At 35.2% G+C, this 13,230-nt stretch overlaps 1 protein-coding gene across 50 annotated transcripts in view; it reads left to right on the forward strand.

The window, feature by feature from the left end:
* The window catches only part of PTPRD (protein tyrosine phosphatase receptor type D), a 478,865-nt gene that overhangs the window by 397,051 nt on the left and 68,584 nt on the right, over window positions 1-13,230 (forward strand). For all 50 annotated transcript variants that reach the window (XM_039356096.1, XM_039356097.1, XM_039356101.1 and 47 more), the window contains one exon: window positions 9,457-9,580. In XM_039356096.1, the coding sequence (XP_039212030.1) occupies window positions 9,457-9,580 (124 nt within the window). The remainder of the gene's footprint in view (window positions 1-9,456; window positions 9,581-13,230) is intronic.

A 13,230-nucleotide genomic window follows, 5' to 3' on the forward strand; every position in this document is an offset into this window, starting at 1 on the left:
GGCTTGATGCAGTTATGGATTTTGAGTATACCTGATAAAGTTAAAGATTCCTATTTTATCAGCTTAAAAACAGGTGAAATATGTCATGATCGCAAGACTAATTCTTTAAAAAAGTGTTTTTGGGTATATTGGATTCATTCAATATTAGTTCTTCAAACTGAGGTGGCTATATGTCTTCCTGTGTAATAAACCTGAAACTACTTTAACATAGAATTTGTTCATTTGTCATGGGTCTACCCTCTTTAAGCATTCTTAATATGGTAGACCAGGTTCTGGTAAAATACTTAGGATTTCAGTGTGCTGTTAAATTATATTCCAAAACTTTGAATCTTGTTTATGAAGAATTCTAAATTTATTTTGCTGTGAATATTGCTTAAAAAATGTTGCTTGGTATACATGAAAAAGTTCTAGTGTATCTGACGTCAAAGGTTGGTTTGATGAAATGTATATATTGACAAATTTTGAATTGGGTCATCATCAAAACAATAGACTAGACAATATGATTCCATATGGTTAAAATTTCATTTAACTATTTAATTTCAAGAACAGGTGCTGGCAGGGAGAAGATAAATGTGAAAAAAGACAAAAAAATAAAAAAGATATAAAGAAGTAAATGAGATATTTCCTCATATTATTTTTAATTTAAATTTCTTTTGTGTGATAGACAGACAGAGATACAAAGAAGTTAGGCTAGTTGGATACAGTTTTATTTTTAATTATTATTTCAGGATAGAAAACCATCTCTTAATTCTTAGTAGACTGTTTATAGCGGCAAAGTTGGACATCATATCTGGGCTAAATCAATCTTCATAAAGAATTTAGGCCAACATTTTGGCACCAGTAGCTTAAGGGTCATTGTAATAATATTGCTTTCTTTTCTGTTTAAGCTTTTCCAGATTGCTGTCCTGATCAATTAAGGTTTCCTGGTTAACCAGTGGATTGGTTTTGTTTTTGACCTGTGATGTGAAAGACCAAGTCTAGATAGTTAAACATCAATAACATCAACACAATTGTCTATTTGTGTACCCTAGGCCTTTTGACCTTAGATGTACAATTGCTGTTTCTGTGGTCACGTCAATCATTCAAACACATACAAAATGACAAATACATCAACTCTCTTTGCATTGAATACAACAATGTGGTTAGCATGAAAATAATCACAAAAAAATCTGTGAAAATGATGGGATACAATGAATTGAATTTCATAATTACTGGTAATTTCTCTTTATGACATTACAGTGTTTTAACAATGCTGAAGAATTTTTGTAATATAGAAACCAGATTAGATACATTTACCTCACAGTACCTCTAGCCAAAATCTTTCTAGAATAGTTATTCAGAATTAATTGCCATTCAGCAAAGGCATTCTCGGTATTAATTAAAAACTTCCGATTTGTCATGTGGTCCTTTGTCATGCTTTCTCTTCAACACAGCACTAATCAGTTCCTGTTTTTGAAGATGGAGATAATTAATACTTGTCATTGCATTTTTGTGTAATAAAGGGAAAGACTCCCTTGAGTCAATCGTGACTCTTGAAGACTACATTCATGTAATTTCCTGCAACAAAAATGGCTTGCCATTGCCTTCTATGGTATAACAACTGTTTAAAATGACAAGACAACATTGAAAAAGCAGCCAATTTAGTCTTGTGGTTAAGGCACAAGGCTAGAAGCCAAGAGTTCTAGTCGCAGCTTAGGCATGAAAGACTTTGTGGGGACTCTCTCTCAACCAAGCACAGTTCACAGGATTGCCCCAAAGGTGCTTTTTCAGGAGGCAACTGGACTTTCTTGTTTTTCTTTGAAGATGTTTCACTTCTTATGCAGGACGTTTCTTCAGCTCTGAATGGATAGAGGGGAATGGAAGGATTTATATTCCTTGCAGACAGCAGGTCATGTGCATTCTTTTAGAGAGTTGTTGGAGCCATTTGGAGGTTTTCTGTGTCCTCAGGGTCAACTGAGTAGTGCAAATGTGTATGGACCTTTCTGGCTGCAGGATGTCTTCTGCCCTGTTCCTGTAGTCTGCAATGTTTTGTGGAAATCCGTTCATACTCCCGGACCTCTAGAAGGGAATTCATCCCAAAGCACATAGCTAAATGTCTATGGAGACTCTCAGTCATCCAAGTCATGGTTGTCCCAAAGGAGCTTTTTCAGGAGGCAACTGGACTTTATTGTTTTTCTTTGAAGATGTTTTGCTTCTCATCCAAGAAGCTTCTTGTGGAGAAAATAGGGGAAAGAAGGAATATTAGGCATGTTCACTGTCTTGAGATCAGGTTGTTCCATAGGGCGAGGATTGTGAAAGACAAGGAACATATCTTGGGTCCCACTAGATGTCTTTGTTTCAATTGTGATGCCTAGAACATCCCCACAAAGTCGTATCTGAATATTTTGAGGTTGCAATATTTTGCACATCCCAACTACTTCTAGACTTCCTGTGAGATTTTTTAATGGGAAAGGTGAACAGAAATTGGTTTGTTTCAAACTAACATTCATCCTACTAGTGACATTGGGTGCAGATAGAAAACATAAATTTATTTCCATCAGACTTTGCTATTCTTCCCCTAAGTATTTATTTTATTCAGACAAAGAATACCTAAGTAAGCTGCTCCATTTAAGTTTTGCAGATATACAAAATGCATCATTTTGAATGTTCTTGAATAGAACTTTATGTCTTTCAAAGGGCATTTTGTTCCAAATTAGCTTGTTATTTTAATTTCTTCACATTTTGGAGATTTGGAAAGTAGATTTGCCAATAAAACAGCAGGGACAAATTTCATACCAGCTGACATTGGCTGTAGCCAAATGGCAGGAGGAGGTGAGTGGTAAGAGAAAGAGCCTTTGAAGCATGTATTCAGTGAGATTCATTTGAGATTCACTTATACATAAAGAAATATTGTTTGCCTGGAAGATAAGTTTCCTTTGCTGTTTTCAATGAGGTTTTTGAATTTTTGAGTTCTGATTTAATTCTGCCACTCCTGTGCCTGTTATTATCTATGCCTAGGTGTGTGCGACCTTTCTTTATTAGGCACTTTGCAAAATGCAAAAATATATACTGCATGTGCATTCCAGATAACATTGTTATACTGTTGAGCTTTGCAAAACAATGTTGTTTTGTTTATAACTTGAACTTCAGACCAACTGTAAATGCAAAAAACTTAGCGGAATGTATAGGCACTAACTATAAAAACTGTGTTTCACTCTTCCTTCCATTGTTATGTATTTCTTTAAATTAAACTTTCTTGGGCTATGTTTGCATTTTAAGGAAGAGAAAGGGAGGAATAAAGAGCTTGCTACTATTTACAATTCTTCTTTATGGCAGAAAACCTAGAAGCCTACAATAGAAGAGACCATTGAGAATAACTTCTTGCTCAATACAGGAATCCAAAATAAATAATTCCCAACAGATGGCTGTCTAGCCTCCATTAAGTGCATCCAGCAGAGAAGAGCCTATCACTTCTCTGAATAATTGATTCCATTGTCAAAGTACTTTTATTATTAGGAAGTTTTTCTGACTTTCATTCACAATCTGCCTTCTTGTATCTTGCATCCATTATTTTGTTTCCTACATCTACAATGATGTATTCCAGATTTTGAAATTAATTTTTTCAGCCACAGTATACCTCTGGCATTGTCAATGGCAATCAAGATCTTCCTTTTTCATTAGAAATATAAGTAAGTTAGTCATCTTCCTTTGCATTTGATTATTCTTTCCTAAGTGGAAAAGTTTGCTTTTTATCTCTTTAATTTGATTTCATTATTTTCAGTCCATTTCTCTTGTTTATCAACATCATTTTGAATTTTATTTCTGACTTTTAAGATGTCATCTATCTCGTTCAGTTTTGCATCATCTGCAGATTTGATAATCATTCTTACCACCTCTTCATTCAAGTAATTAATAAAAATATTGAAGAGGACGGGGTCTTAGGGCACTTAACTTGAGACCTCACTATTTATCAGGGTTTGGTTTTTTTTACAGTACAATTTGTGAATCCACTTCATTCACACCCCACTACATATTTATTGAAATTATAAGGGGCTTACAGAATTTTCACAATTTCCTCAGAGACTACCCAAATAAAAAAATGAGACGATTAGTCTGACAAGATTTATTCCTGAGCAAACCATGCTGATTTCTGGCAATTACATTTTTTAAAAAAAATTATTCACAAATTAATTATTTTAGAACTACTGTAGAATATGTTGATACGTTACGACCATAACTGAGCCCAAAATTTCTGTTGTTAAGTAAGGTATTTGTTAAGTGAGTTTTGCCCCATTTTACAACCTTTCATCTCAGTTGTTAAGTGAATGACTGCAGTTGATAAGTTAGTAACCCATTTGTTAAGCGAACCTGTCTTCCCCATTGACTTTGCTTGTCAGAAGGTCACAAAAGGACCACATGGCCTTGGGATAAATATATGTTCATAAATATGAACTAGTTGCCAAGCATCTGAATATTGATCACATGATCATGGGGATTGTAACTGTTAAAAACAGTCATAAGTCATTTTCTACAGTGCCGTTGTAACTTTGAACAGTCACTAAATGAACTGTTGTAAGTTGAGTACAGCTCCACTGTACTGTGGAGCTTCTGTTCCTCTCCCTCAGTTGGAAGATAGGGATAATATTTACTTTCTTCTAGTCATCTGGCATGTATTCCATTCTCCAGAATTTATCAAAAATAGTGCACTAAGTTTTAGCCAGATCATTCATGAGTCCCTTCAGATTTAATTCGGCAGATATACTCATTCAAAGACATTTAGTGATAATCTTTCTTTCAACATTAATTTTAAAACTCCATTCTGTTCTTTATAATTGCTTGGTAGAACACAGATGCTCTTGTACGAAAAAAGTCCTGCCTCTTAATATTTTTCCATTTTCATTATTTTCTCTTCCTTTGATTTTGAACTCATTTCAAGAAGTTTTGTTCATTCTTAGCATCTTTTACCAATCATAGGTCATTCTGAACATTACCTTTCCTTACCCTATTCCTACAGTTTCACTGTATACAGTATGTTCCCTTGGGAATCTCTCTGTCTTTCCACCCTTCTGTTGGAATTGTCACCAAATGTGTTGGCTTTGGCTCTTTCATTCTCCTTCTAATTTCTTATTATAATAGTTTTACTTCTGCTTGTAGCATGGTATTTTAGCATATTAACTTCTCCAAAAGTAGAAACTTTTTCAAATTTTATTCAGTCAGAATACTGCTCCTGAAATAGTTTGAGTATGTTTTTTTTTGTTTTGTTTTGATTAAAGCAGCAACTTGCTGTTTCTGTTGTTTGTTTTTGTGCCCTTTCAACTCTGTGGGCATATCTGTAGATATGTAGTTAAATATTCATATTCTCTTTTATACTCTTTAAGATCTTGAAATTTTATTTTACATGATAAAAATAAGATTCTATAATATAATATGTACTGATTGGAATCACTTAGCATTTGGTGGACAGATGAAACCATTTAAAAATTAGATGTGAAATCATAAGATAATGTATAATCTATGACTTATCACTTTGTTATTTGCATATGCTTATACACTGGAAATTAATTCCTTGTGTGTCCAATCACATTTGGACAATAACAAATATTCTGTATTCTAAAAGAACTAGAAACAGATAGCAGAGGGCATTTTGCTACTATTTTTCACCCTTAAAGTTAAACCAAATATTTGATTCCGTTATTATATGTGGTACAACTAGTTGTAACTGAGGTTTAAAATGGTAATGCAATGTGTTTGATAAGTTCATTAGTTCTACAATGAGTACAGTATATGAGCAAGTGTTTCCTTATTCTTGACATTAGTGAGGCTATCTCCTTGTATGCTTTTGGATTTTTCTTAATTCTTATAAAATTTATCTATGTTCCCTGAAGAGCTTTAAATAATATCATTAAAACATGGGTGATTTAATGACATCAATTAAGGCAGGGATCCCTAACCCCCAGCCAAAAAACTGGACCGCGCAAACAAACAAAGCCCCATCCACGGGATACACGCAACACGTGAAACTACACCCCCTCCAGTCTTCGAAAAAACCTCTCTCCACAGAACTGGTCCCTGCTGCCCAAAAGATTGGGAGATGCTGAATTAAGATTTCTTTCATGGATATTGTGCCAATATATTTTATTGGAATTAGGAAAATGCTGACCTTTAGCCTTAATCAGTGATCTAGTACCACTAGATTTTAAATGCAGCCTATTTCCATTATAATATGGAGATAAATTCATTATTATACTAAAGGCAGAGACAAAGTTTATAGCAGGGTCACTTTTTGTTTACAATAACTGTGTTAGTCAAAATGAGGAAGTGTTGAATGAAGGAACAGTCCAACAAAATGGGTTTCAACATTCTCCAATTTCAACATTAAAATCTTTTGTTATATAGATAGTAAAATTTTAGGTAGTAAAATTTAAGAGAATAGGAACTACAAATATTTTAGCTCTTTCTTATCTCTAATTAAAACAGTAATATTTTAATACATTTGTTTGTAATAGCGGTCCCATGTATGTGGTCATGCCAAGAACATGACCATAGCACTGATTTATTTTGTACTGAAGTTCTTCTGTTATTGTTTGTACCAATCCCTCAGATATCATCCTGTAGTAATAGATTTTTCCTGGGCATGGATATAATTAATTATGAAGCTATATAACACTTGTGTTCCTTAGAACAGGGATCCCCAACCTATAGGCTGTGGCCTACTGGCCACTGGGCCATGGGCAGGCTGGCCAGTATGCATGCACACAAGCATGCACTGATCCCCACTCGTGCTAGCACTTGTGGACCCATTTGTGCATGCATGTGGGGTTAGCGTGGCTAGCACCTGTGCGCCTGCGCAAATGGGAGTGCTAGCATGCATGCAGGTTGCATGACCCATTTGCGCAGGTGCGCAGGGGTTAGCAGCGATGGCAGCTAGCATGCATAAACTGGGCCGCTAGCACCATGTGGGTTTCAAGGCCTATTTGCGCATGTGCATGGGCTACTAGCGGTGGCTAGCACCTGCACATCTATGCAGGTGTGCGTGCACCCACACCTAGCTATGTGTGGGTGCACGCAGTCCCGTTTCTGCATATGTATGGGGGCTAGCAGCGGTGGCTACCACCTGTGCACATGCACAAATGGGGCCGCTAGCGCCGTGCAGGTTGTGTGGCCCATTTGCACATGTCCGCGGGGCTAGCAGCGGCAGCTAGCACTTGTACACCTATGCAAACAGGCCACTAGTGTGGGTGCATGCGGCCCCTTTTTCATATGCACATGCGTGTACACATGTGCAAATTTCCCAGCTGCTCCCTTTCCCTCCGGGCCGCCAGCATGAAAAGGTTGGTGACCTCTGCTTTAGAAGACATATTTTTGTCTATATGTTCACAAAAATAATTATTGCCTGTATATATCGATGTAATCTAATCAAGGATAATCAGCAGCTTACTGTTTTAGCTTTTATTGTCTATAATAAGCAAATATTTTTGATTTTCCTTTTGGATGATTAACATTGTAATTCTTGTTTACTTGAATTAATTGACAATTATCTTCCAGTAAGTGTATTTAGGATTTTCATAAATATTCTCTATTTACTAAAAACAGCATGCAAATTATTATTACCTCTTTTGTTCCATTAAATTGAAAATCTATTAAGTGGGAAGGGGAGAGATAAATCACTGAAACCCTTCCCCAGAAAAATAATAGTTTTCTATTTTGAATGGGCATTTTTTTATACAGGAAAGAGAGATGAGAACCAGCCTTTATTATGATCACGTTCTTACAGATCTTGCATTGTGATAGAATGTTCCCAAGCATTAAAAAAATCATATTTTTGTCAAATGAATTTTAGTTATATGTCAACACTATGATCCTGCTATGACAGCAAACTTTACATCCCCTCCCAAAAACCAGCCCTACACCAGATTATGACTTTGAATACTGATTTGGAGGTTGATAGCTGCAAACTCTCAACGTGTTCTATTCACATATGCTCATGATATGCATTCATACAATATACAAACATGAAAAATCTGACCCAAGAAGATTCATACAATTGCAATTATTCTTGCATTCCTCAAGCAGATGTCTATACTATCCTAGACTGTTATCAAAACCCAGAGTATCTGACATGTAATTTTACCTCCAGAATATAAAACTGTATTGTAGAATAAAATGGGTGAAAGCATACTAACATAAGTTAAAAGGAAAACCCATTCACAATAAGATCACATCGTCCCAGAATAGAAGTACTGTACACTCCAAAAAAAAAAAGAGTGGAGAAAAAAAAAATCAACAAACATAAGAAACATACAATCTGAGCCAGAAACCCAAGGTTATCAAATTTATGTGAATTCTTTTGTATCTATTTGAAATAAATGCTATAAGGCAAAGTGCAGAAATCAGCTCCTCCTAATATATTAGAGAGGGGCAACAGCGCAAAACTGCAGATGTAGAAATTGGTGGAAGAACCTAGATATAATTCAAGACAGTATGATTTTTTCCCAATTCCATACTGAGTATAAAGAATAAATGGAACATTATGAATTTTGTTGGACTTAGAGACATTCTATTGCGGGAGTCCCAATCCCTATTGGTCCACAGCCCACCAAGAATAGGGCCTCCCAAGCACCATCTGCACATGTGCAAGATCCAGGCAATGCATGAAACCACGCCCCCCCTGGAACCAGTCTCTGGCGCCCAAAAGGTTGGAGGTCACTGTTCTACTGGATTATATTTTAGGTAAAGGGAACAAAACCGAACTAATGCAGCAGTAGGTTGGGTTGGGTTGTGTTGGGTTGGATTAGATTAGGATTAGGATTAGATCAACACAGTGCATTTTTACATATCAAAGTTCTTTTTAATATTCTTATGTTAGTCCAGTGGAAAACATATCATCCAAATTTACTTGCCTAAGCAAATGCATTCCAGAGGTCTCTTATGCTAGCTGTTTTTATATAAGAACTACTTTTCTTAAATTGGAGCCTGCTGTTTTGAATGGAATTACCTTAGCATTAACAAAACCTTCCAAAACAGCATGTCTTCTATAGCAGCATTTCTGGTGGTATAAACATTTGTTCTTTCTTGCATATTTGAACAAGCAAGAAGGAACTATCTCTGTTTTCTGGGTTTTTTTTCTTTTTGTTATATAAAACTTGAAGTGGAATCTTGTTATAGTAAAATCAGCACTAAACTTTCATTATTCTCTGCATATCTTATTTTTCTCATTTTTCCTTTATAATGCACACACACACATACACACCCCTCCAAATTTCTAAAATAAGCATCTCTTACACTGTTTGTCTCGTTTCTTATGAAATCAGCCCAAATCTGTGCAAATTAATGATTAAATGTCAGTAATAACTAATTATTGTGGAATTAGATTCATGTGCTCTTTTAAGCTATACAATACAAGAAAATCTGTTATGAAACATTATTTTAAAAATTATGTTAATGACATTTCCTTTTTTCCCATTTCTTTGTTTCAAGTCAATTGACCCAGGTCAACAATTTACATGGGAACATTCTAACCTGGAAGTAAATAAACCAAAGAACAGATATGCAAATGTCATTGCTTATGATCATTCTCGAGTTCTCCTATCAGCAATAGAAGGTAAGACTGTTTTTTAGAAATTACGGTAGAAACAAAAATACAGTGATAAAATAACATACAAAGTCATAAAATAAAATAAAAAGGAGAAAGAAATCTGGGATATAAATTAGGGCATTATGTTCTATCACATATATCCTTTCAGTCTGAACCATCACAAATTTGAACCATCCAAATTTGAGATAGCACTTCAACTCAGAAAATCAAGGGAATATGCATTGAAGGGAACTGAGTCATGCAGGTACTGTTATGAAATAGAATATGCTCTATGCATGAACAGTACATCTCCAGGTCTCTTCCTCTTCCAGGTCATGCAGTTCCTCCTGAGAGGGACGGATTCATGTAATCATCTTCAGGATCATGTGGAGAAATTTGTTCAACACCTGACAGACAAAGTTGCTTGGGGTCATTTTCAGTTTGAGACAGGTCTTGTGTGATGCCTGGGGAGGGGTCTTGTCCAATTACCTGAGAACAGTTTGATCCTGTTGGCCCTGATGAAGTAGAGAGGGTCATCAATGCTATCAGTGCTACTACCTGCCAGTTAGTTCTTTGTCCTTCTTGGTAGGTGAAAACCCCAGGATGGTGACTAGCACATGGATTCAAGCAGTATTTAATATATCACTTCAGAAAGGACATTTCTGAGACCTTTTAAGGAAGCCCTGATTTGCTCCCTGCTTTAAAAAAAATGGTCACTTGATCTCTCCCCTATCCCCCCACCACCCACCCCCGTTTGGACAACTTCCATCCAGTTTCCAATCTTCCATTTATAGGAAAGGTTGTGGAAAAGATAGAGTTCTGACAGATTCAAAAGTTCCTAGATGAAACAGGATTCATGTATGGTATGAGACAGAAATAGCATTGGTCACACTTGTTGATGACCTCCGCCGAGAGTGGGATGGAGGTAGTGCAACCATCATTGCATCCTTGATCTCTCAGCAGCTTTCGATACTATAGACCAGAGGTCCCCAACCTTTTGGGCACCAGGGACCGGTTACGTGGAGAGAGGTTTTCCGCGGCTTGGAGGGGTCATGGTTTTCTGTGCTACCTGCATTCTGTGGATGGGGCTTTCCTTGTTTGTGCGGACCAGTTGCTGGCATGCCATGGCCCGGTACTGGTCCATGGACCAGGGGTTGGAGACCCCTGCCATAGACCATGGTATCTTTTGGGCCGGGTAGGGAGGCTGGGGCTGGGTGGCATAGTTCTTCACTGGTTCAGCTCCTTTCTCCAAGTCCAATCCCAATCAGTGTTAATAGGGAGTGAGAGGCCCAGCCTTTCACCATTATTTTGTGGTGTGTCACAGGGCTCAATACTTTGTCCACTCCTCTTTAACATCTACATGAAGCCACTGGGTGAGATCATCTGTCACCATGGCTTGAGGTATCATCAGTAGGGTGATGATACTCAGCTCTCTATCTCCACCTCCATCTCAGGGGAGTTTCATACTAGAGGTGCTTGATCAATTAAAATCTAACCCCACCTCCCCACCCCCTGCATGATCGTCTCCAGTCTTTCTCATCTGGTTTTAATGGTTTTTTAATTCTGAATGATTTTATCTGCTCTGTGCCATGACTGTTGATTTTAATGTCATTTCTTCTATATTGTTTTATGCTGTAAGTTGTGCAGAGTCATTGGGTACTGGCTAGGTGGCAAATAAATTTTCTAAATAAATAAAATAAAACTCCTTTTAACATCTGGGTCAGAGTAAGGTGACTATCCTGATTTATGGATTCAAAGAAGAGCAATGTTTCATAGTGACTTTTTACTGCAAAATAAGTTTTCTTTATAATCAAAACACTTTTTTCAAGAGAAATGCAAGCACTTTAAATTGCAAATTTCTGTCCAAAATAAATTTTGTTTGGAGGAAGGCAATCTATTAAGGAAATGTACTTAATAACAATCCTCTGAGTTAATAAGCCTCCTTGTTATTATAATGTATTTTATCCTTCTTTGTATAACACTTTGAGACACTTTTGATGGATAGATTTAGAAAGCACATAAATAAATAGTGAAGATGAAATATGATTTCATTTCTCTTTTATTGTATTGTTCCTCAAAGATGTTTGTTTTCAATAAGAGCAATTTCTCATACTTTTAAAGAAAAGTGATACAGAGAAAAGTGTTGCATATATATATATAATATATATAAATAATCAGATTGGCCCCGAAAGTTGTTAATATGTACAAATTTGCTTACAACTACACCAATATAATCTGAAAAGATTATAAATTAACTAGTTTAACCTTAGCAAAATGTAGTTGTCCGTTTAAAATATCTTCCTCATTAGTTTATGAGTATTTGCTGCAGTAAAAGAAATTCAGTACCATAAAAAGATAGATTCACTGACTTCAAATTCAAATTCATTCACCCAGACTTTTTAAAGCCTTCTAAGGAAACTGGTCAAGTTTAATATTCCATTTTTATATGTAACATTACCAGGATTTTCTTGTTGTTGAATGAAATAGATGTATACTTTTTTTTTTCAAACGCTATTACTGGCTTTAATAAATTAAAATTTTAAAAAAGCTGTGGAATTACTGAATTTAACTCATTTTCATAGCTGCATCTTGTTGGATCCTTTAACAAAATATAGTTAGCAGTATCAGGTTTTTAAGTAGAAATCAAGTCTGATGTTTAATAAAAGCATTTATTGGCCCATTCCTTGTATTGAACAAGTCATTGTTTTTTAAAAACTTCATTAAGAAGTGTAAAAAGAGTGGAAAGAGTAAGAATTAGAAATGTGAAAACATTTTAGGGTGAATTTAGCGGTAGTAACTATTCAGGTAGGAATTCTATTACTATAATTGGGAATTCAATACTATTATAATGTTTACCCTTTATATACATGTATATTTGAATTCCAAATTAAATTATTTACATACATAATCCTAATTTTTCCATTATTATATGATTCATTATTAATTATTATATTATTCATTACTCTAGGTTTTTCAGTTACCAGTAAATGAAGAAAAATTATTTGTCATATGCCAAACTATTTAGTAGACATTGAAATTGGGTAATTTTGAAACAAAAACAGGGCTTTTTTTTTTTTTAGTACAGCTATTTATTTCTCAGTAAATACCCTAAAAAAATGAACTAAATTTCATTGTAAGCAATTTTTAAAAAATAAAATAAGCATACTTTAAGGTAGTATTTAATTTCTGTTTCTGATTATGCTGATAAATGATAACTATAAAAATTAAAATGTGTCTCAGAAATTTGTTTCTAAAGTATAACCTGCCAACCCAATTAACCAGGTCATGAACTTGGGGATATCAACATTACGTTCTTGTACAGGAAATAGTTCTTTAAATGCCAGTACATGTTAAACTCTTACCACAGATAATAAATTATGTTTGGACGTAAGGACAGGTTTCACTCAAATAAACTGGATAACATTAATTATTTCCTTTCTGAAATGTTCATCTTAAATCATTCTGTACTTCATAGTAATAAAAAGAGCATTTTTATCTTATGTTACCTAAAACAAGCAGAAACGGGACAGAACAGTATTTGCATTTTTTTTTTGCAATTTTCAAGCATGCTATACAGAGCCAAGCAAATGCTTCTTGAAGGAAAATGGCTCCATTTGTGGAGTTGATTATCAGATATTTTGATAACAAAGCTTTTCAAATGTATTTTTAAAATCTCA

This window comes from Crotalus tigris, unplaced genomic scaffold (assembly GCF_016545835.1).
Source record: "Crotalus tigris isolate CLP2741 ecotype Arizona unplaced genomic scaffold, ASM1654583v1 scf7180000018786.1720131, whole genome shotgun sequence".
In the NCBI taxonomy this organism is placed as follows: Eukaryota; Metazoa; Chordata; class Lepidosauria; order Squamata; family Viperidae; genus Crotalus; species Crotalus tigris.